The sequence below is a fragment of the Callorhinchus milii genome, unplaced genomic scaffold (assembly GCF_018977255.1).
Source record: "Callorhinchus milii isolate IMCB2004 unplaced genomic scaffold, IMCB_Cmil_1.0 Scaffold2, whole genome shotgun sequence".
NCBI classification, from domain to species: Eukaryota; Metazoa; Chordata; class Chondrichthyes; order Chimaeriformes; family Callorhinchidae; genus Callorhinchus; species Callorhinchus milii.
In genome coordinates, this window is record NW_024704743.1 from 9,212,824 (window position 1) to 9,238,543 (window position 25,720).

The 25,720-nt window shown below is 41.6% G+C and overlaps 1 protein-coding gene across 1 annotated transcript in view; it reads right to left on the reverse strand.

The window, feature by feature from the left end:
• LOC103185189 (partitioning defective 3 homolog) overlaps nucleotides 1-25,720 on the reverse strand; it is a 524,401-nt gene that overhangs the window by 160,326 nt on the left and 338,355 nt on the right. Inside the window, exons 15-16 of the mRNA XM_042331877.1 lie at nucleotides 22,056-22,206; nucleotides 7,483-7,660 (exon numbers count right to left, since the gene is read on the reverse strand). Coding sequence (XP_042187811.1) covers nucleotides 7,483-7,660; nucleotides 22,056-22,206 — 329 coding nt within the window. The remainder of the gene's footprint in view (nucleotides 1-7,482; nucleotides 7,661-22,055; nucleotides 22,207-25,720) is intronic.

Here is a 25,720-nt window from a genome sequence, read left to right on the forward strand (position 1 = left end):
GGGAGCTGTCACATGGAAGAAATCCTCCACTTAATAACAATAATCCTTGTATTTGATATAGTGCCTTATCACATCTCGGAGATGCCTTAAAGCACTTCACAGAATATACTGTAAAGTGAATTGACTGTATACTTTGTGGGCGAAACGTGACAGCAGTGTCCCACAAACAGTCATGGACTGAGTGAACAGTTTTTGACAAATTATCATTTTTGGAAGGGATTATTATCCTCGAAAAAGCGATTGCTCGGCAAACAGATGCGTGTGGAATTAGGAAACTTGCCTAATGCCCGGGAATCGAACCCAGGTCCTCTCGCTTGCGAGGCGCGTACTCTAACCACCAGCCTACAGGACTCCACGATGCTCAACATGTTGACTGGTGAAGGCACAGAATATGAATCACTACACATCAAAGTCCACACTTCAAGACCACCGGATTCAACAGACAAACACCTTTCCTTAGAACTGCACCAACTAATGCTGAAATGTCATTTTCACTCCTCGTAGAAAAGGAAAAGTGGCCTACTGTGTTTCAACTCAACTGTGATTGCTTGCAACGTCAATTACAGAATATCTTGTCACTACATGTTAAATGAAGTCGTCTTGCAAAACACAATGCCTTTTTTTATGGGATGCTGACCTTTCATCACAAGAAATTCTGCTCAAGTAAGTTTGGGCTGACGAGGTGTTGTTGCAGAACTAACGTGCATCAAACTACAGTGAAACAGAGTCACAACTGAGCCAGGTTTATGTACCACTTCAAGGTTCACAATTGACGTCTGGTTTTATGTTGTGTTGTGCTGTGTCGGTTGTTAGATACTAACAGAAATCAGATAGGCAGAACTGAGAGAGAAAAGTGGGCACAGTGAGAAGAGACTGAGATGCAACAGAAAACGTACATATACACACAGCATACACACCAACACAAGGAGGGAAAAAGAGATGTTAACACATAGACCGAGAAACAGAGAGACACATGCACACACGGGAAGAAACATTTGCAGCTGTTAGAGTGCACTTTTGTACAGTATTTTAAATGCCTGAAAAAAGTATGTTAAGACAATTCAGTATTTACTTGTGTTTTGATTTATGGAAGTCTTGATGCAGATTGGATGTAATAATAAAACTTAGTCATGAAATGTACAAACTAAGAGGCATAAAGCCTAGTTTTCTGGAGTTGTGGGCGAAACGCTATAATGTTGAATACTCCAGTTTCTAGCAATGAGCTGTGCTGCTAGAAACTGGAGTAAGGTCACAGGTGTGGTTTCATTATTTTATTGATGTTTTTAAAAAGGACGGTGTGTTGAAGCACCTAGAAATATTAGCTGTTCTGCTCTGTTGAGAAAGATCATTTCCTTATAAAGAAGAGGGAAAGTCGGATGGATCCCTTATGCACTTCAGTCACCCCAGTCTTTTGTGCTTATACAATATTAAATTTATACAGTGCCTTTCACATAGGGAGGACGGCCCAAGAACATCCCAGTCCTGGTTTGGAACCCGAGCTGGCAGTGGTAGTCAATGGATGCCGGGAGGGGAAAGATAACCGAAATATGTTTGGGAAATGGACCAGAGGGCAGTAGGAAGAAAATGGATATTAGGTCAGAGTAATCTGTGAAAGGAGGAAGCTTGATTAGCTGAACAACCTTGCTTGTTCCATACTATCTCAGTGCTCTGAGCGGCAGACCAAACGTTTGTGTAGAACGCTCTTCCTCCACGACTGAGGCATTATTATTGAAGTGCTTCCAACAGACCACTACCCATTATATTACTGATATGTACAATTTACATGCTTCCAGAATGCGCCTAGATCAGCAATCTAAAACACAAACCACGGTAATAAGAAATAACTGGCACATAGTTAAGCTTGCAGACATTTTCCTTTGTTACATTCTCAAGAATTAATGGTGGATTTAGAACATTTCCCTTTTAAGTGACATTTGCAGGACTTGTATTTCCCTATAATAATATCCTTGCATTTGATATAGCGCTTTTCACGTCAGGAGGACGTCCCAAAGCGCTTCACAGAACACACTATAAAGTGAATTGACTGTATATTTGTGGGTGAACGCAGCAGCCAATTGCGCACAGCAATTTTCCACAAACAGTCGTAGTTTGAAAATGACCAATTTATTATTATTTTTGGTTTTTGGAGGGATTATTATTAGGCTCTGTGTGGAATAAGGAAACTTGCCCAAGGTTTCGCCCTGCCTGGAACTGAACTCAGGTCTCTCGCTTACAAAGCGAGTTCTCTAACCACTGAGCTACTGAGTGACATGGCAAGTAAGGACTCAACAACTATTAAAGTGAAAGTAACTGTTATTGATACACACTTAACAGACACCCACTGAGATAAAGAGGGGAGTTTGTCATTTCAAGACGATATGCTAAACAGGTTTATCCTTAAGTAGAAAAGGCTGGATTTGCAACTATTACAAACAATGGGGAAGAAATCTCACTCAAATACTGGCATTTTAACAATTATGTTCTGCATATTAGCATTCGTTTGCTACTGTTGGACCAACATCCAATGGTGCAAAGCATTAAATTCCAGCGCGATTTGGAGAATAACGGATGATTATCAGGCATGAATTGAGGATTTCAGACGAAGCACGATAAACCAGGTTGTTTAATTATGTATCGTCTGAACACCCAAATCAACTTTTTAACCTTTCTCTAGAACCTTTTTATTAAAATATATCTATATTAGAAAAAAGAATAAACCCGCTTCCATTTGATGTGGTTGTCATCTCATTTTATGCCCCCAAAGGGCATGATCGTAGATGGCAGCCATCAATGTGGCCCACGCAACTGAGCTGAGAGATTATTCCCACTCCACGATTAATGACTGCAGCCTCCTCTCTGCCTGTCCTGCAACCTGCAATTAATTACTAGGAAAAGCTCGAACCAGTATAAAGAATGTGCCACACTATTAGAAAAAAAATCCTCATTTAATAATCTGTTTTATTATTAATATTTAAATTGAATGGTTATTCTATCCCTATTACCCTCACAACAATGATTAGATTTGAAGCAAAAGGTCACTTGGTTTCTATAAATTTCCCCCAGGCCTTCACTGGATGACTGGGAAGGAGCACAAGGAGAGCATTTCATTCTGAGGGGAGGAAATTACGTTCTGGTCTTCACTGTTCTATTCTATAAATACAGGTATATTATGCGCCATGTGCAAACTAAATGCATTCATACGGAGGGAATCAGAATTGCCCTTAATTATGTACTACACACTAGGCAATGAAAAGGATTGGTTAATTGGGTTAATTACTCTGTTCCAATATCCCCCTCTTATTCCTTCCCTACCTGCTCTTTCAAAACCCATCTAAAGACCTATCTATTTCAATGTCCCTTTGATAAATACCCCTCTACCACCCTTTAAGTCCCATCTCTCTCCTGCTACCACTCCTGAAATGGTTTTGTAACTCACTACGAGTCATTCTACCCAAATGAAAGGCTCTGTGCAAGTGCATATTACTGCTCTAGTTGCTGCTGTGCCACTTGCCCACACTTCAAAATGTTAATGATCCGATGACACTATTCAGAAAGAGCAAAGGGAGCTTCTCTCAGTCTTCTGGTGTCCTGGCTACCAATGCTTCAGATAAATTGGTCATTCACTTCATGGCTATTTGTGGGACATTGCTGCATGCAAAATTGGCTGCTGCGTTTGTCTATAAATACACAGTCATTACATTCGACAACAAGTCTCGTGAATAGTTTGGAGCAGCTTTGATGTTATAGGTGTTGAATCAAATGCAAGGAACATTAATTATTATTATAACCTGCTCCTTGTGGTAAATGGTTTAACATTCAGGGCTCAGTCTGAAGGAGGCCTCTCAGAAACACGATTTACAAAATAAAACTTACAATAGTAATGATCCTTGGATTTGATATAGCGCCTTATCACATTGTTAAGACATCTCAAAGCACGTCACAGAATATACTGTAAAGTGAATAGACCCTTTATTTTGTGGGAGAAACAGGCGTGTTGAGTAAGGAAACTTAACTAAGGTTTCACCCTGCCTGGGAATCAAACCCAGGCCTCTTGCTTGCGAGGCACACGCTACAGGATTCCAACTGATGTATTAACTATCTTCAATCATTGCACCACCAATCCAATTCCTGTCTAAACCTTAGTTAATGAAGAAAAGAAAAACTAAGAGGTCTAAAAGAGATGCCCAGGTTAAGCTGCAAATAGTTTAAGTATTAAAAATATATAATAAAGACTCTCTTAATCCTTTGTAAAAGGAAATCCTTTGTAGATTGAATGTAGCATTGCATACTTGGAAAAATAAGAAGAGCAGCTTACTTTAAGAATGGTACAATTCCCCCCTCTCACTTCCTCACGCTTATTGAAGTTTAATTCATTAATCCTCAGCCCATACTCTTTCATTACAACAAAAAATGGTCAAGGATCTCCTATTAACTTCTGAAAGCTGACATCTCTTCTTCAGATTCAGAACAGATGGCACTCTTGTTTATATAACCCTTTGACCAAATTCACTGCTTGGCCCCTGCACTTTCTGGCAAAACCCTTACCATTTACCTGCATTTCATCATCTTCTTCATCTATTAATGGCAGGAAATTAAACAAAATGGTAGAGTCCCTTTTAGGATATCATCCTACAAATGCCCCAAGTAAGGCAGGTTCAGCCTCATTGAGTATGGTCCTAGTAGTAGTCTTCAATTTATTACACAGGGTTACACAGATTATCACAGCACGGAAACAAGCCATTCCGCTCAACTAGTCCATGCCGGCGCCTGTACTCCACATATACGTACTTCCCTCCCAATCCACTCTCCCACACCTCTCTATTCTGAAAACAACTGTCTTGCTTGGGGGTGGAGGAAGATAAACGGAATATCCTTGGCTGCAATGTGACGTGCTTGCCAATAGAATGTAAGAATTGAGGCATTGTTCCCGAATCGGTGGGGTGTGCTGAACTCCAGGGTACTGCAGATGACACACCTGCCAGGCTGGCCCATCAGCAGGACAAGGGAATTCTTCCCATTCAGCTCCTGCAAGGCAAAGCCCTAACAGGCAGGGTGGTCAAAGGGTCAAAGGATGATGATCGAAGACACGGTCAAAGAGGAGGGTCTTGAGACAGGTCTTGAAGGAGGCAAGGGAGAGGGCGAGGTGAAGGAACTGCGAGATGGAGTTCCAGAGGTTGGAGGCAGAGGAGCTGAAGCCCTGCCCGCCAATGGTGGGCCAGGCAAGGCAGGGGATGTGAAACAGGCCACAGCCCGTTGAGCTGAGTGAGAGGGCAGGTTGATAGGGCAGTAGGAGGTCACAAAGGTAGGGGGAGCAAGGCCATGGAGGGTTTTGAAGGTGAGGACCAGGATCTTGAACTGTATCCTCTGTGTGATGCGAAGCCAGTGGAGTCAGGCGAGGATGTGGTGATAGGGACACAAAGCCTGGTGCGGGAGAGAACATGGGCTGCAGAGTTCTGGATGATCTATGCAAGAGTTCTAGAAACAGCCCAGCAGTGGGCATTCAGTAGATGCTATACCATTCTGCACTTGCACCTCTCCATGAGAGGACTCTACACTTCATGACTGCCCCATGTCGCACACAGCTAGCAGAGCTCTACAACAGGTTTACAATAAAATCAGCTTGTAAAATATATGCCTGCTGAATACGGTAGTGAATTTGTAAAGGAAATAAAACTCCAAACAATTCCACAGGTTATTGCGATATCATAGAGACCAAATATTGCAATCACAGATACTTTTGATGTTCACTGGATCACTCACCCTCAGCTATCACTTGTCTTCTTTCAGAATACAATTTCACAAGGGGAATAGAGAATCTCACGCAATCCTTCTCGTGCCTACTGTGTAATCTGATTTACAGGGATTCGGATTCATTCAAACTACACTGCGGATTTTGGCTCGCTTCGGGACGTGGAACGCATTCATTTTTTAACGACCTGACATGCCTCTGTGAATGCAGCAGAGCTGAAGAGTCTCAAAAAAAAACATCCCCAGGCCAGTAAAACAACCCGCAGAGCCCATAATCAGACCTGCCGAGCACTGACGCGCTAAGCTGAAGATCAAGCTTTTTAACTCAAAGGGAAGAAAAAACGGGTCTCGTACTTCACAGAAGAAGGTTCTCGAGGAATGTAAATAAGTCTCGCTCTCTGAAGCTTCTGCCCTCCCAAACCACAGAACTACTAATTGGGGATGTCAAATGTGCACTGTGTATCCAAGCATGTCTCCTAGCACCACAGAAACTCAGTCACCAAGGCCTTACCAACTTGCAAACCAAGTACAGTACCTGGGCACATAAGTGCCTGTATGTTTTGGATGTTAACTTGGCTGGCAATTTGCGCACAGTAATATCCCACAAACAGGCATGAAAGTGAATGACCAATTTTATCTGGGAGATGGTTCAATACAGCTTTGAGAGCTGTAGGGATTCAGGCTTAATTAAAAGTAATCCTTGCATTTGATATCATGTGCTGGATTCTGCCTAAAACGTTGAGAACATCTCAAAGGGCTTCGCAGAGATTGTTCTGTAAATGCAGTGCCTGTGTATTTCTAGGTGAACGCGGCAGCCGATTCTTCCTAAAAAGAGCCATGAAGTGAATATCGACATTTCTTAAGAAAATCTGTAGGATTGTTGGACATGTCACTGGGCGAAACTCCCTTCATATTTTGAATATTTTTAGAATCTTTTTCTCTGTATCTTTTTCTAAATTTACAATGACCAAGGAAATCACAGAATACTAGGTCTGAAAAATCATGACTGATTAGTGTCACTTTACCAAAACTTTGGGATTTTGTGCTGTTCACCTGGACAGCCAGACAGAATCTTGGTTTAAACATCTCATCCGAAGGCTGGTATCTCCAAAAATGCAGCACTCACCTAGCACTACAATCCACAGCAGTGTACCCACTCTCCTCCACAACACCGCAACTTCAACAGAAAAAAGTGGAGCCCAAATAGTTAATACTCAATTTGTTATTTCTGACTGTGGTGAGCCATGTGTCCATGTAGCTAAAAATGGGATACCAGCGTCACTTAATAAGTATCCTGTGTGGTGGCACTCAGACCACAGCTCTGTCGGAATGCATCTCAAAAGAGGTAAACAAAAGATTACGCCAGAGGGGAGGAAAGAGGAAAAACTAGGCTAACGCTCAAATGCTTGGGATGAGAAGTTAAACTGAGGTCCCTTCTGCCTGTTCAGGTGGACATTAAATTCTCATGGAACTATTCAAAGAGAATTTCTCCTGATGTCTTGGCCAACAATCGCCAGATAAAATTGGTTACTCATTTCATAGCTGGGACAATGCTGTGCGCAAATTGGCTGCCACACTCACCTATAAAATATAGAGTCACAACACGTGACGGTATATCATATGAAGTGCTTTGAAACAGCCTCCTGACATGAAAGGTGCTACATCAAATGCAAGGATGTATTTTTTCTCATGTGTTGCATTCTGTTGTATTCTTAGTTTAAAATATCCTCTTACCCTGTTATTTTGTCGGGTTCCTTCACCCAAACCCCGGGAAGCACAGAATCCATCACTTGGTGGTAGCCTGCAGGCGATTGGTTGGGCAGCAGAGGAAACGCAGCAGGTGTTCTATCATCCACAATCATAACCGTGTCATCTTGGGGCATGTTTACCGTGCGAGACATTTGGTAGTTGCCTGTTGTACAGAAATGTGCAGTTAGTGTCTCAATAATAATACAGAAATCCTGTGATGTTTGACACATACCTCATGCGGCATTGTCATTTAAAGTACAGAGCATTGTAACGCGCTTTGAACCATTCTCATTCCAATCTTTCACACTCTACAAACCCAAATGCATAAGTGAAAGTGAGAGTGCACATTACCAATTTCAGCACCAAGGCCCCTTTTGTTCACATGAATAAACAAACACTTCTTGCTTAAATTGAAAACATGAAAATATTATCAAAAAGTACACTGTGTGCTGTCATTCATGCTGCCCCAATCTTCTCAGTGTTTGCTGTAAAGGGATCTGTGGAAGACACCTCCCTTCCACAAAAAATGGAAATCTTGATCCCGGAAATGAAAAAGGATCAACCCAGGCCGGTTAAAATGTGTATTAGACTCTGTTTCGCCCCCTCCACATCCCCATCATCATCCTCCAGATAGCTAGAAAACATAAAGGTGTTAAAATCCATTGATTGGGTTCCCCCTTCACAGCCTAGATCTCTCTGGGATTAGATGAGCAGGCAGCATCCCTCTATGGACAGAGTGCACACTCCATTCCAGATGCATGGAAATTTCCAACCAAACATGGAATTCTCAGTAGTTTGGTTTGGAAACTCTTATCGTGATGGATTTCCATGAGTATCAGACACCCAGCTGAGCAAAAATAGAAATCCTATACTCTTTCGACTGCAGAGGATTTGCCTCTTGGGACAATTGTTAGTCACTTTCATATACTGTAGTCTGAGGTTCTTTTTCATATCTCCTTGGGGGAATAGACTGTGCCACAGAGCAGGTCTACCAGGGATGAGTTAAAGCCTCTCTTCTCCTCAGTTTTGTTAGGATTGATTGCCTGTGATAAGCACGGATGGTTCTGAATATAACTGTAATGTACCTTCTTACTACATAATACATCAAAATAAAATAAAAGGAACTCAGTTGATCCACATGTTCCTGAAATCATAGGGAATGATTGATTTTATTCACTGCTCATTCTGCTTGGGAGTGTCATTTATCTGATCGGCTCATAGCACGAACACGAAAGGTTTTCACCTTTAATCATCATCCTCGGAAGCAGTAAGAGCATTGAGAAAGAGAAAGAAAGGACTTGTATTTTTACAGTGACTCAGCACGTCAAAATATCTCAAAGACCTTCACAAGTAATTACTGTCAATTACAGAGAACGCTTTTATTGGCAAACTCAATGGGCATTTAGATTTGCAAGGTCCTGTAAACAGTCTTATTCCACACCATAGAATAAGACAGCACAGAAGGCAACTATTCAGCCCACTGTCTCAACCAAATACAACCATGACATAAAAACAGAATTTCTATGTCCCACTGAATAAACAGAAGTTATTCAATGCCTCCCTGGTAATCATTCAGTTCTGTGAGTTCGGTGAGTCAGACAGCAAATGAGCAGCAGAGGCTGCTTGTTCTATTAGTAGAGAATTGTATGTGACAGAAGTGTACTTCAGAAAAACAAACAAGTTGGAAGTGGGGGAAAGTTATCAGTGAGAATGGATTGACAGTGTAGGGTGGGGAGGGTTGTGATGGGTGAGGGAGTGTGGGTGGGTGGTTTGTGAAAGAACGCTGACTTTGACCTGCATTGTCAAATTCCACAGACCCTCGGTGCTCCCAACATCATCCTGGTACATCAATGCCTTAGGTGATAGCCTTGCTCAGTTTGTAGCACTCTCACCTCTGAGATAGAAGGTTATGGCTTCAAGCCCCACACTAGGTTTCGACTCTGTAGTCTAGGCTGACATATTCCTATGCAAGGGGTGGAGGGGAGTTTGGCATGCTGCATTGTCGGAGATCTGGTCCTTTGATTGACACAAGGTCCCACCTCTCTTTTCATGTGGATGCTAAAGACCATGTGGCACTACTTAAAAAGGAAGAGTTTCTCCAGTGTCCTGTCCATAATCTTCCAAATAAAATTGGCTGTTTGTGGGGTATTGCTGTGCACAAATTTGCTGCCACATAATGCCTACAAAAAATACATGATCACCTACACCTTACAGTTTGTCCTGCGAGCCTCTGAGATGCCCCTCCCAACACACACCACGCACAACACACAAACACACAAGGTACTATGTCAAATACAAAGAGTATTATTATTGTTATCATTATAGTAGTTATCCGTGACTGCAAACCCAGCTTAAAAAGACACAGTAACTTTGATTCCCCACTCTCCTCCACACCAACTTCCCATTCAACCTCCCACTTATCTTCTGAAGCATGTAGAGCTTGAACAATGGAGGCTAATTGGCAAAATTTACTGAGGGATTTGGAAATAGTGAAACCTAAAAGTAACTGAATGTATTCCTATCAAGCTAGCTTTCAGTTTTGACTTCTGGAGTGACTCTACAGAGGCCTGAAATTCCACCTCATCTTATCCTGTGAGAAGTCTGCAGAAATTCCGGTATTTCAAATAGCAACTGAATAAAATCAACAAATTCACACGAGGCAAAATCTTATGGTTTATTACTACCAGTATAACAAACATATCAGACGTCTTATCCGTTTCGCCCACAAAATATAGTCAATTCACTTTACAGTATATTCTGTGAAGCGCTTTGAGACATCTCAATGACATTCTCAATGACATGATAAGGCACTATATCAAATGCAAGGATTATTACTACTATTCTGCCTTGATATTTGGAGGACTGTGGAGTCCTGTCCTGTGGTTAGAGCACTCGCCTTGCAAGTGAGACACCTGGGTTCAATTCCAGGCAGGGCGAAACCTTGAGCAAGTTTCCTTACTCCACACGCCTAATAATAATCCCTCCAAAACAAAAAAACAATAATAAATCGGTCATTTTCAATCCACGACTGTTTGTGGGACACTGCTGTGCGCAATTGGCTACCACGTTTCGCCCACAAATATACAGTCAATTCACTTTACAGCATATTCTGTGAAGTGCTTTGAAACGTCTAGAAGACGTGAAAAGCGCTATATCAAATGCAAGGATTATTATTATATTTAACATCACACAAAACTGTGGAAAATTCTTAAACTTAGTCTTAATTTTGAAGGCAGTTCTTTTTAAGAACTGTGGAAAACCAGCTTCCAAATTAATAATGAATTTAAGAATTTTCTACAATTCTTAAGCGTGAAATCACTACTACAGGCTAATGCGAGGTGGAATTTCAGGCCCCATGTGCCCAACAGGAGATGTGAAACTGATGGAATTCCTGACCAGATTTGAGTTAATTGGGGGAAACTTACAAATCCTTTTGCAACTCTCACCTATTGAACCTCCAGTGAATGAGTTTAGAAATGGCACAAAGACAGCAGTTAATTTCCTCCACATGTTTGTTACACTGGTAGTGATAAACCATAAGGTTTTTGCCTCCTGTGAATTGGCTGATTTTACTCAGTTGTGTCTCTTCGCTGCTTGAACAACCAGAGAACCATTTCTGCAGACTTCTATGGGGTTTCTGTGTAAATGTAACTGGTCTCCACGACACATCCAATGTGTTAATTACTTTCCTTGTAGCTGTTACAGTGCAATGTTATTTTCAACTGTTTGATTTCAACACCAGATTTTATCCAAAGCCGCAAACTGCAGTGATGTTACCATTTTGGCGCTGTGACTCCAGACTTCTCTCAGTGTTTACCAAAGCTGCTTTTATTCTGTTGGGAGCTCAGTGACTTCCCTCCAGCAGAGCCATGTGGCGGCAGGAAGGATTACAGACCCCAAATTCCATCCGTCTTATTTTGTTCCTTTTTTTAAAAAAGTAGAGACTCATGCAGAATTGTAGAACATTTTTAAATTGGATCTTAACTTTCAAACTGGTTGTTATTAAGAACTGCGGAAAAAACAGCTACCAATTAAGACTGAATTCTAAGAATGTTTCACGATCCTACATGATCTTCGGACAGAATGACTTGCTGGAATTTCAGGCCCAATAGTTAAACTGTCTGCTTCACAAGGGGACAGACGGTCAAAAAACACAGAATTATCCTGCAGCCTTTACCTAGGGTTGAACACCAGTATATTTTTCTTGCAAATAAAATGTTATTGAAGAGCCAAAGTTCTGACTGGCTCTCAAGCCAATTAAAAGGATTGCCTGGGAAATGTTCATTTATTTTCTAGTTTAAAAAGTTGGTTGGCATTTTTCGAGAAAAGTAGGATTTATGCTGCAGCTAACGTTGTTGATTCAATTATGAAACCTCCTCCAGAAGATGGCTTCCAGAGTGCACTTCGCTTCAAATAATAAATAATAATAATAATCCTTGCATTTGATATAGCGCCTTATCAGATTATTGAAACGTCTCAAAGCGCTTCACAGAATATATTGTAAAGCAATGTGTATTTTGTGGGTGAAACATGACAGCAGTGTCCCACAAACAGTGGATTGAGTGACCAATTTATTATTATTATTGTTTGAGGGAATATGACCCCCGAAAGCGATGCGCCAATCGACTAACAACTGGGGTTCCTACTTACTGCTAGGTAAACTGAGGCGTGTGGAGTAAGGAAACTTGTCTAAGGTTTCTCCTGGCCCGGGAAATGAACCTGGTTCTTCTCATTTGCGAGTCGAGTGCACTAACCGAGATCCTACGGAGTTAAATCCATTCACTTATAACCAAAGTTCAATACAATAGGGTCAACCTGACACAAAAACCCTAGGAACAGCTGCTGAAAACATAAAATAAAAAGCATAAGATTCTTTGCAATCACGAGTGATGTTGATCTCCACTTCTTGATAATTTGAACGGCAAAGGCAACACCCAGATATTTGCAAGGCCACATTTATGCTCCTTTTTGTTAAAACAAAATCTAGTATCAGCTCAATCGCACAACATTGCACAAAAAAATACATTAGGTATTAAAAATAAAAACAGTTGACCATTCCAGCAGAAGGACCTCTTTCTGATGTTAGGTTACGCAAATATTCAAGAATTCCATTGATGTGGGATTGATTAAAGAGTGCACTGTTTTACATCAGAGCAGAATTTTTCAATCCGTCGTATGACTGTTGTCATAAGACCAAGATGAGCTCAATATGTCAGCGTCCACCCAATAAACACAAGAACTCCCGTCTGCCATTGCGTTTTTACCAATCCTCATAATTCGCTCAGCAGACAGAAGGCTCCTTTCACAAATGAGGCAAACAAAACTGTGTGTGCCCACAGATACTGACCTATTTATCAGTTATTTTATAAATGCGGTTTAATTTTAACCAAACACAACTAGCTTCTTGTTCAGGAGGGGTGGCAAAACACTCTTTCGGTGCTTAAAGGGTTAACCAGCGCTGCAATGATTTGATGAAACCAACTTCAAACATCCATTTTTTTTCCAGAGTTCATTATTGCCAGTGATGACGAGAGATCTACAACGTAAATTAAGATTTCTAATTGTGCAAATTGCTTCAAAAATTGCTTTAAAACTGTGGACAGAAAGTGGCTGAGGTGATTGACAGCGTTCAGTCGCTTGTGAATAGATGGGCTCTCCAACATTCACGAGGAGCTCAGCTGTCAATCAATCACAATTTCCCTCCCTTGTTCTTCCCCATTCCTCCACCCCCAAGACTGTGAGCTTAAAGTCTTGTCATGAGAACTCAAACCCACAACCTTCTGACTCAGAGGCGAGAGTGCTTACAGACTAGCCAGACTGACACACATGATGTATCGAAGCATTCAACAAATTAAAATATTTTCCAAACACATGGAAAGAGCAATTCTTATGCTTGGATCGAGTATGCATTTATCTGACTGTACTTCCCTTCCCTGCTGTGTAATGTTTCAAATAGCACTCAAGAAAGAAACGTAACAGACCATAGTACTACGCTCTGCTGCTCTGAAAAGGAAAGCAAATTTCTTCATCCTCTGCAATTATATTTTTGCCTGATTACCCTTTCCCCAAGGCTCCTTTTGTTCATCTCTTAAAAGGTGTAAAATGTGTTCATTTATCTTCATGAAGACACTCTTGGCAGTTTTTATAATTAAGCAGCATAGCTTCCATTCATTATTGAACATTGTACAAGTTAACCTAGGAACCAGAAACATTCTTTCCTATGTAATTCTTTAAAACTTCTAAGTGTCTCTACGCATTGTCTTCTCCAGTCGAGTTGTCAGAACATGGTTGAGTTCCTTCCTGCTGCTGGAGATTACAGGCAACTTATCACCAGTAAATGTTTTAATGAGGTATTGCAATTTTTGCCCCCTCCCTCCTCTTCCCATTCCACCCTCTACCGGCTCCCAAATGCGTCCGGAAATCGAAAAGAGAAGGGAGTTTCTCCCCGTGTCCTGGCCAACAATGCCGAAAGAAAAATTGGTTACTCACTTCATGGTAGTTTGTGGGACATTGCTGTGGACAGATTGCCTGCCAAGTCAGCCTACAAGATACACAGTTATCATCTCGACAACTTGATAAGGCACTATATTAAATGTAAAGATTGTTGTCATAATTTTAGCAATCTCTAACATGATTTCATAATAAGAGAACCAAGTGACAATTGTTTATTGTAACCATCATTCATACTACGCCAACAAACAAGAACTCTGTGTGAGTTATGATGTACTTCTGGTTTCCTTATTAAGGAATTTTGCTAGAAATTGACGTTCATTAAAAAAAACTTAAGAGTTTCATAAAGTGATGGTGCAGAAACAGGCCATTTGACCCAACTAGTCCGTGAGAGTCTTCATACTCCACATAAAGTATCCATGGAGAACCACCCCTCTCCTAAACCTCTCTCCTCCCTTTTTCTTCAGGTATGGACTTAGACATACATGCACTTGCATGTGGGAACATGTGCTTCTTTAGCCCCTTTCACACAGAGTTTAAACGCATTGTCCCTAAATCATGACTTCCTATGTACAATGTGCACAATAAATATAATGTAGATCTGACAGTGAGATAGAATTTAATCTCCGCATTTTGATGGCATGGCAAACAGTTAAGACAAAAGTTTATAAAAGTCAGAACAAAACATGGAAGCAAATACAGAATTGTAGCTCCAATGACTAAATAAATAAACAAGCATTTGTGGCTTGTCAGTCAAAAGCCTTGGTTGCCCTGCTATTAATCAGGAGACAAATAAAAGAATAATTAAACTTGGAGCAGCGATTCAGCAATCACACAGCATGCATCACCATCTTTTCAGTTGCTGGAAGATAGTCATTAAAAATATTTGCTCAAACTATGGAAATACTGGCTTTTCTGCCCAATCCTTTCTTCTCACACAAGAATCAACTACATCAAAAGTTTCTATGCCTAGTTAGTTTGACAAAACTAAATCTTGTTACTGAAGATTTTTAATATAATAATAATTGTCCATTTTACCACATAACTCGTCCCACTAGAACTATCCTATGTGTTAGAGGTTTCGCTTGCAGGGTTGAGGACAATGCCTACATTTCCAAATCTCATTGTTAGTCAAACATTAAAAACACCTTAGTTTACTACAAATCGTTTTGTCAAACATATCTCCTTGAAAATCAGAGCGATCCCATTGACCTCCTCCCTACCCCCAAACCAGAATAGTTTTAGACATGCCTCATAACTCAATATCATCAACCTCAAAAGGGCCAGACCCTAAGTAGATTGAAACTCAGAAACATTTGATCCTCAGTCTAACACTTAACCAACTGAGCTATTTGGCTCCTAAAATACACTCATCACCTAATAATCCAGCAGGCACAGGCAAATGATACGGGAATCTTTACTCAAGTTAAAAAAGTTAGATTTCCCTTCTCTTGTCAAATCGTGCCATGGGATATTTAGCCTATCTACCTGAACCTCAGTTTCATTTGAAACACAGTACCTCCAACAATCCAGTACACTCCTAGCACTAAAACGTCAATCTGAATTATATCAATTCGAAGTACAGACATGGGGCTTGAACTGATTCAGAGGTAGAGTACTATTGACTGAGCGAGGCTGACACATGAAGTTGGCTTTATTCTAGGAATAAAAATATTAACTGGGTGGACGAGCAATTCAGTATTCGGTTAGTGTGCTGAAGCAATTAGCACTGCACTTGCATATATTACGGCAATCGTTCCACATTCACTACAATCATAATCGCCTTTTCATCCCGCTCTTTCGACTTATATTACCCTTTTCTCTTGGGAATTTAATACAAAACTACAGGATTCTGTTCAGTTCCTATTTCATTTGCCTTTTCATCAGAAGGAGGCACCTGATAATTTAGCAATTATTTAGATCACATAACTGGAACCAGTACAATGTTATCTTTGTCCTTTAAAAATACTCAATCAAAATCTTTTGTTTGGGAACAGGATTCTTTACTTGAGGGATTATGAATTCAAATTTGGTTGATTAACATTATTCTTCCAAGATACTTACATTTTTTAAAATGGTACCAAACAGCGCTTGCACAAATACAGCGAATGTCAAAAGGACATCAGTGGCAATATCTGCTGGCTTTAGCTTATGGAATATAGGCAATTAAATTTTCCCTCACACACACACACACAGGCAAATTTACCAGACGTCAGTGAATGTCAAACATGATAATTCAGCATGTTTTTCAATTTCACGTCAAATTCCTTCTCGGTAATAAATTAACTCTAACTCAGTTTCAGCATGGCTCAGCTGGTAGCACTCATCTGTTAGAAGGCTGTGGGTTAAAGCCCCAAGTTGTGACTTTGAACTCATATAGTCTAGGCTGACACTCTAATGGAATATTTGGGGTCATAGAATCATAGAAATTCACAGTGTACAAGGCCATTTGATCCATTGAGTCTGTACCAGCTCTCAGAGCAAGTCGTACTTTCAATCCAACTGTCCTGCCCTATCCCCATATACTTTCAAGCCTCTAACTTGAATGAAATGTTAAACCAAAGTCCTGTCTGCCTGTTCAAGTGAATGTTAAAGATCTCATGGCACTGTTTGAAAAGAGATGCAATTTTCTTCCTGTGTCCTAACCAACAATCCCCAGATAACAATTGGTCACTCACTTCATAGCTGTCTGTGGGACATTGCTGTCTGTGATAGGGTTACGGAACCTGGTACGGAGAGGACACGGGCTGCAGAATTCTGATTGATCTGCAGCCTATGGAAGGAGAAGTTGGGGGTCGACAAGCAAGGAGTTCGCATAGTCAAGCTTCTTTGTAAGGAATACACATATGAGGGTTTCGGCGGCCTGCAGTGTGAAACAGTGGCGGAGTCAGGTGATGTTGCGAAGGTGGGGGAAGGCAGAGCGGGTCATGGCACGGATATGGGTTAGAAATGATAGTTGAGGATCAAACAAGATGCCAAGGTTCTGGACTGGCTTAGTAAGGTGGAGTATCAATCCATGGATGGTGATGCTGTTAATGACTGAGGTGTGAAGGCGCTGACAGGAGTCAATTAGGAGAGCCTCAGTTTTGTTGACGTTTAACTGAAGAAAGTTAGCTCTCATCCAGGACTTGATGTCAGGACAGCAGAGGTCCTGGAGTCAAGGGTGGAGGCAGAGAAGTACATTTGGGTGTCGTCTGCATACATGTGGAAGTTGACCCCATGTCTGAGGATGATGTCACCAAGAGAGAGCATATAGATATTGAAGAGGAGGGGACCGACGACAGAGCCCTGAGGAATGCCGCACAAGACGGTGCGGGAGCTAAAGGAAAAAACATTTGTGGAGATGAAGTGGAGACAGTGTGAGAGGTACGATGTGAACCAGTCAAGGACAGAGGTTGAGGAGAGAGGAGAGGCAGTGGATAATAATAATAATAATAATCCTTGCATTTGGTACAGCGCTTTTCACGTCGGGAGGACGTCCCAAAGCGCTTCACAGAACACACTGTAAAGTGAATTGACTGTATGTTTGTGGGCGAACGCGGCAGCCAATTGCGCACAGCAATGTCCCACAAACAGTCTTCGATTGAAAATCACCAATTTTATTATTGTTTTTCTATGAGGATAGAGTGGTCAACGGTGTCGAAGGCAGCAGAGAGGTGAAAGAGGACGAGGAGACAGAGGGAGTCCTGGTCGCATATGGACAGAATGTCATTTGTCCCTTTGACCAGGGCTGTTTCTGTGCTGTGGGTGGCACAGAAACCCGATTGGAGGGGTTCGTGAAGTGAGTAGCGGGAGAGGAAGGAGCGAAACTGGGAAGCCACAACTCATTCCAGGACCTTGGAGAGGAAAGGAAGATTAGTGAAATAAATTCCACAATGCAAAATACTCACAAGATATTCACTCAAGAAATGGCAAATATGGACTAGACAGATAGTAAAATGGTTGGTAATGAAATACAGTGGAATCAGCTTTTTTTTTGCCAGTTAAACACAGACATTGGGAAAATCAAATAATACACCTGGCCCCGATTCATCTGGATTCTTATCTGCTTTAAATATACCTGCTAATTCAGACGAAAATCCAGTTACTCTGGACAAAATGGGCTGGTCGCCACTGAATGTTCTCACTCATGCCTTCTGTGGTGTCCAGAGCCTCCATTCAGCCACGAGGGGTTCCCAGATGTATCAATTAAGATTGACAGAGAACTCCAGCCATTCGCAAGCAACTGGAGTTGGGCTGTCAATCAGTGAGGGTCGAGGAACTGGGAAGAACAAGGGAGGGAAATCACGATTGATTGACAGCTGAGCCACTTGCAAATGTTGGAAAGCCCATCCATTCACAAGCTGCTGCAGGTTGTCAATCACCTCAGCACAACGGCTAACTGATCCCCTTTCCATCCAATGGGAATGGCAATGGAGGGAGGAAGCCCCACCCCACTCCTCTGCTGGGTGGCAAAATTCTGTGCTGTAATTTGCAGCTAAGCAAAGGTAAATATATTGCACTGAATTCTGTGAGAGTATTTTAATTTATACTGTGGGACTCCTCTGCAGGGCGAGAATCGTATTTCGATTAACCTCAGGCACCTCTTAAATCGGACAGAAAGTCCAGCCCTGATGTGTCTGACTTAACACTGACATTAACACTGACATTTGTCATTAACTGACAAAATCTAACTCAAAGGCTGTAAGCATCCAAGGTGAATGGACCTCAATTTGAACACAAGTCAGACACTTGAGATTAATAGGACCAACAGTATTATGTGAGTTCTTTAAAGCATGTGTAAACACAGGCATATAATGTGCCATGTGTAAAGCATGTATAAACACACGTGTACAAAGAGGGATTACAGGTAATCTTAAATGCAATTAACCAATCCTCATTATTGGTTAATTACATAATTAAAGCCACTTGTAATTCCCTCCGTACACATGCACTTTCACATGGATTCGCCTGAACACATATTATGCATGTGTTTATACAATTTGCATCAGAGATAACAATCTCCTTGCTGTCTACAGTGTGAAAGAGTTCTCATCAAAATGATCCAAACTAATCTCATTCCAGGTTCCTCCAATACTTTCCACAATCATACTAAATCAGATAGCATTACTCATATAGATCTGAGGAAATAATATTGCACAAAGTGTAACAAAGGGTATGACACTGAAGTTGGATGAGAGAACATTGGACTGAAACCTGGATCTAAAGAGTTAAGACTATGATTTTAATTTGAATGCCACAATATAATCCCATATGGAAAATCTAAACTCGTGGCTGTATTGCAAATTGTCTGATTGTGGTTAAAATGTAGTACACTAGAATAATTCAGACACCTGTCGGTTTTATACAGCTTGCGCAAAACTTCAATGCATAGAAAATGTTGCAGCAAACATAATTGCTAGATTCAACAAAGAAACTTTTTGAGCATCTGTCTCAAGTAACCTTTCATTGTGAGAAATGCAAGGGTGGGGGGGGAGTGGAAAGAAATGGGGAAAAAAATCACTTTAGATGAGAAAATCCTGTCAGTTTAATTCCTAGGTTTTTGAGACAGAGAATAAAAGAACAAACAAATTGTATAGTGGATTTAAATGCCACTATCCATGATACTTTTAGAAAGGTATTATCTTGTGAAGATGCAAATACTTGGAGCTACAGAGAGAGAGCTACATGAATGTGAGCTGAACATTAGCACTCAAGATTGTGACTAGGGGAGCAAAGCGAGACATTTACAAGAACTTTTTTCTCCCAGAGGGATGTAAGGGTAATGACGGAATGATTGGCCAAGGCTTGTTGTTAGAGCAGAGATGATATTGAAAATTTAACATAGAATTGGAGAATAGCACCTGCAAGGAATTGTATTAGAGGGTATGAGGAAAGAGCAGGGAATTGGGATTACAATGGATGGCTTCTTGTGGGAGCAGATTCTGGAATAAAATAATGAGCCGAATGACCTCTAAGTATATCGTGCATATCTACGGTTCTACAGCTGGAGCACTGGCTCATCATGACTGTGATCCCACATGATACAGTCACGATCCCAATCATCCTATCACAAAATCTGAAGTGGAAAGCGTGAGATCAATGGAGAGGGGACAAAAATAATTCAGTGGACGAGAAACACGTAATAGACTCCTTTGGATTCCACTCATGCTCAAGGACCTGGGAGTAGATTGGCTCCAAGCGCTCTGAACCAGGGAATGCTGCGCATCCGAGCTGGGAGTTGGAATCAGGAGGGGTGGGGGCAGGGAAAAGAAGGATGACTGAAGGCACGGTCAGAGAGGAAAATCTTCAGATCGACCTTGAGGGAGGCGAGGTGAAGGGGCTCCATAATGGGAGTTCCAGAGAACTGAAGCCCGACCACTGAAGATCTTGAACTCAGTCCATTGAGGGATTGGGAGCTTGTGAAGCCAGGTGAGCCCAATGCGGGAGAGGACATGGGCTGTAGAATTCTGGATGGGAAGTCCGGCGAGGAGACAGTTGGCATTGGTAATGGTATCATTGGTGTCTTTGTGGGGGTTCATAAAGGGAGTGTAGGGAAAAGGTAGAGCAAAGCTGGGAAACATTGACTCTTTCCAATACCTTGGAGAAGAAAGGCAGGTTGGAGATGGGATGGTAGTTAGGGAGGAAAGGAGAGGGTTTTGAAGCTGTTTTGGAGGAGATTTGAACTGTGCAGTTGGACAATATCTTTTAGCAGGAAGAACAGTGAGAAAGGAAAAGGAATTCTCAATTTTCGAATCACCCATGGTACCTCGCTCTGAAGCAATCCACTGTCAGGCACATCACAGCACAATGCCAGCGGATCGGTACTCGTCATCTTCAGTTACCTGCAGGACTCTATATTTTTGAATCATGTTCTGCAGCATTTTAAACATCATTATTGTAGATCTCCTCCCCCCCACCCACACACATACACAGTGTTCCTTTGACTACAGCATTCAGACTTTATGCGAACAATCTGATACACTTGGCTTTGTCTGCATGGTGAAATATCCGCCCAGAATAAATCCTAGAGAATAATGAGAACTGATGTGGGGTGTAGAGATGTTTGACTACATATAGGAGCACTCCAAAAGTTGGACTTTAAACTCTAGTCTTCACACAGGCAATTGCAGTCAAGCTTCCCCGGAGGCTGAGCTTTGTTAGTGTTACGGATGCTGTCTGCCTAAAGAGATAGTAGAGAACCAGCTTTGTGTCTGTTCCTGCATTACTGAACCAACTTCTTAATACAGTTGATGAAACTGAGATATCTTTTGCTGGACACGGTCTGCCTGCAGGTCCCCATCCTTAATACCTGGCAAACCTGACAATAATCTCCTAGAGAATTGACTACAATTAAGAGGAGTTTTAATGGGGTGAATAGGGAGAAGCTATTTCCACTGAGGGTGGAAGAAAGACTTCCTGGTGTCAGTCCTAAACTTGCCCTTCATAATCCTAAACTTGCACCCTCTTGTCCTGCTGCCTTGGGAGTATCTGAGAATATTGCTCCAGATTTACTTCATACCAGCAATATTTGATGAACAGTATAAAAATAAAAAATTTGCATTTGACATTGCACCTTATCATGTCGTTGAGATGTCTCAAAGCACATTAATGACTGTAAAGTGTAGTGACTGTTTACTGGTAGGCAGACGTCTACTAACCTGGTAAGTGGAATAAATTTGATGGACTTTTTATCATATTTTTTATAATTTTTTTATCATAATTTTCATTATTTTGAAATTTTATTTTGAAATTCTGACTTTAAACCCCAGGAGTTGACCTCAAATCTGAGCATTTTGAAACACCATGGCAAACCTTTATTAATCACAGCAAGTATTGAACCTTTATTAATCACAATATTAACTGGTAAAAGTCACCAGGATCCTCGCAGTTCTGGATCTGAATGAGATGCTAAAATGAATTCTCACTGTGGATTCAGAGAGCTTATTTTTCTAGTCTTGCAAGTGAATGAATTAACTTTACAATGATTTGCAATGGCTTCTGAAAAGAAATATACTCCCAACAGGAAGAGGAAGCAGACATAGTTTAGTGCCTACGAAGCCAAGATGAACCAACAGTCTTCCAACAGATGTTAAACAAGGGAATGTATAAATGGCAACTTGACTCACCCATTAATCTATTGAGTCCAATGTTCCTGGTGGGCGAGTCATCCAGTCCTTCAATTCCACTGTATAATGAATGTGAAATCCTTCGCTCTCTATCGTCCATTGCAGCATCAATAGGCAGCTCAGGCCCTGAGGGACTCCCAGGTGTCTCAAGCTGGGGGAAAAGGGGAAAAAACACATTGAAGGGCTATTTATCAGCATGGGGGATATAACCACTCACCCTATGCCTGCACCCAGCTGGGTACCCAATGAACTGGAACTCCTCACCCTGATTCAAAATAATCTGCAATGACAGCTCTCCTTAATGACTAACTTTGTAAACCACTTTATACAATACCTCCCATGGTGCCATGTCAGATTTCAACACTCCTGGCAGAATAGAGGCATTAAACACTCCATTTTATTTGCCTTTTCTTCTTTTGTTTTTGAAATTCACAAAGTCAAATGCGATTACATATTCAATTACAAAACATCAGAAAACACGGAGTTTATATTAAGCAGCCATTGTATGCATTATTGTTAGGCAGCCATTGTCTATTAATCGGCCAAGTGGACGCTTAGTTCAAGATGGACGTCAAAGGGAGCAATGTATTCCGCCCCCAAGCTGATTTTGTTTCCTCCCCAGGGTTGAAATCTTGTCAACTTTCCCCTTAGCTTGTTCTGATTTAATAAGTGAACAGTGTTTGAGCCTTGCTTTTGGACTTCAATCTCAGTGATCGACGCATGCCCATCAAGCTTACAACAACAATCCTTGTCTTTTACAAAGCGCAGTTAGGAGGACATCTCAAAGCACTTCACAAGATAGTGTAGGTGACTGTAAAGTGTAGCGACTGTATTTTGTAGGCGAACCAAGCAGCAATGCAGACAGTCATATTCCTGCTAAATCAATCTGTTTATAATAATCAACAAGCTACCTCGACTATTTCCAATAGGATACTCTCCATTCAACTCTTCATGTGAATGGAGTAAACAACACACTGTTCGCTCATACTATCAAGCACTGCGTTCTGCGTTTCCTGATAGGAAATCCCACAGGACAGAACAATAGGTTTGTTACCGCTCCCAACAACACATTATTCAGCCTAATATACAATATGAATTGGGGCAAATATAAAAATACTACGTTGGCAACTACCAGACTGAACATTTTAACTTGAGCCATCATAAATTGGCCTAGAATATGACCATCGTCAATTTAGAGAGCTCTGTTTCTTCTCAAAAATTTGTTTCCAGCAGTGGGGGTGGCGAGGAGGAGAGCATTGATTTTGCTGCTTCAGCTCAAACGCACAATGTTAGTTTCTCTGTGGACACATCTATTATTTTATATTATTATATTATGCATTTCTCACACAAAATAGTCAATTCACTTTCCAGTAATATTCTGTGAAGCGCTTTGAGACGTCTCAACAAGGTGATAAGGTGCTATGTGAAATACAAGGATTATTATTATTATCATCGATTTGTTGCTAACTTTCATGCCATCAAGGTGAGCAATAAAGATACTAGGGTTAATTAAGCAAGATTTCTTATTAAGATGCCTTAATAAGAAATCCCATTAGTATTCCAGTTAGCCTGCAGGAATGTTGCTCCAGAGGTAGATTGTGTTGGGAGTGGATTTCCTGAGGATATTTCTGGTTACCTAACAAGAACAAAATTACATTTGTATCATGTCGGGAGGACGTCCCAAGGCGCTGGACAGTTAGTGTTTCAAACCTGAGCTGGGGGTTGGAATTGGGAAGGGTGGAGGGCAGGAGGGGAAGCAGGGTGATCAAAAGCATGGTTGAAGAGGAGGGTCCTGAGATGGGTCTTGAAGGAGGCAAGGGTGGAGGCGGGCGAGGCAAAGAGACTGCGGGATGGAATTCCAGAGGGTGGGGCACAGTGGCAGAAGGCCTGCCCGCCAATGGTGGGTCGGGCGAGGCAGGGGACATGAAGCAGGCTGGAGCTCGCTCAACGGAGAGAGCGGGCAGGATTGTACGGGGTTAAGGAGGTCGCAAAGTTAGGGGGGAGCAAGGCCATGGAGGGGTTTGAAGGTGAGGACCAGGATCTTGAATTGTATCCTCTGTGTGATGGGAAGCCAGTAGTCGGGCGAGGATGGGGGTAATAGGGTCACGGAGCCTGGTGCAGGAATTGACACAGGCTGCAGAGTTCTGGATGAACTGCAGCCTATGGAAGAGTTGAGGAGGTCGACAAGCAAGTTGTTTGCATAGGCAAGCCTGGATTTTATGAATGCGTGTTTGAGGGTTCCGACGACCTGCGATGTGAGACAGTGCCGGAGCCGGGCAATACAGCAAGATCCATTCAAGTGATTCAAATTCCTTGTTAAGAAATTCCAATTAGAATCCCACAAGTTACATCCTATTCTTTAAATGAAGTAGTAAGCCACCTGCAACAGATTTAAATCAGATTTCAGCATATGCATTATGTCCCTGATAGCTTTGTTGTGAAATATCTCCCCGATTCAAAGTCTAAGCAATGCCATACAAGATACAATACAATAGCAAATATTGAGGAAAAAATCACAGCCATGCAATAGCATACAATAGCACTTGCCTAGCTCAGAACTCAGCCTTTTAGGGCATTGAGTTTATTTTTGGTCGGACACTTGTGGAAACCTATCACCATGATTAAGAGTATCGAAACCAGACAGAAATATGCCTAGCACCTACACTTTGATGGGTCTGAAATGCAATGCGTACTCTCTCCTTTACACCAAAGCAGGGTCTACCCACACAGCCTGAAAATACTGATGCCAACAACAATGAAAAGCAGCAACCACTAAAATTTTAGAGTTTGGATGCAGGGGATTTGCTTTTGATGATAGAGTTTAGTATGTTCTTGGGGCAAGACAGGGGCTTTTTTCTGCCTCTGGGAGCAAAACAGCAAAGACTTGGAATGCTTGATCCTGACACCTTGCAAACAGTGGGGAAAAATAGTGTTGCACCAGCCATCTCTTGTTCCCTTATTTTGCATTCATCTACCTACAAATGGGTCCCAGGGCTAAGGCGTAACTCATTTATTGACCTATGGCAACACAGTATATGAGTTTGCCATACGTTGAACTTCTCTGAGATAGAAACACAGAAGAAAGCACAAGGTTGCCCTAGTCCAGGCTGAGCTTGAAAAGGACCACCCACGTGGTGCTTATAATACTGCTCGAGATGATCCCAATGAAAAGTCCCAGCGTCATGCTCCAGCTGTAACCAGACCATCTGAAAAATTTGGGGACCTGGTTCTGCTTCCACGGGCAGCAAAGTAATCAATCACAGGGTACCCAGGAGAGGATACAGGAAGCACAGCAGGAGGAAATAAACATTGGCTCCTTCCTGTGCCTGGAATGGTTCAGATTTCTACAGGCTCTTGGACGTTAAGAGTACAATATTGTTACCAAATAATAAACTGCCAACACAACCATACCCAGGAGGCATTGTTGGCGACCAAGAGGAACGGCCATCTATGTTGAATGCCAATAAACAAAGGTGAACGCATTCAGATGTACATTACTTATCCGTTCCTATCACATAGAATGGAAATACTATAGTTCATTTGAACTAATTTCCTGTATATGGTGGTGGGTGGGGCAGTTTGGGTAGGAAGTTGCTCAAGCTGGATAGTATTCAATACAATGGTATTTTTGGGATCTAAAGTTTGCAGCCAACACGTACATCCAA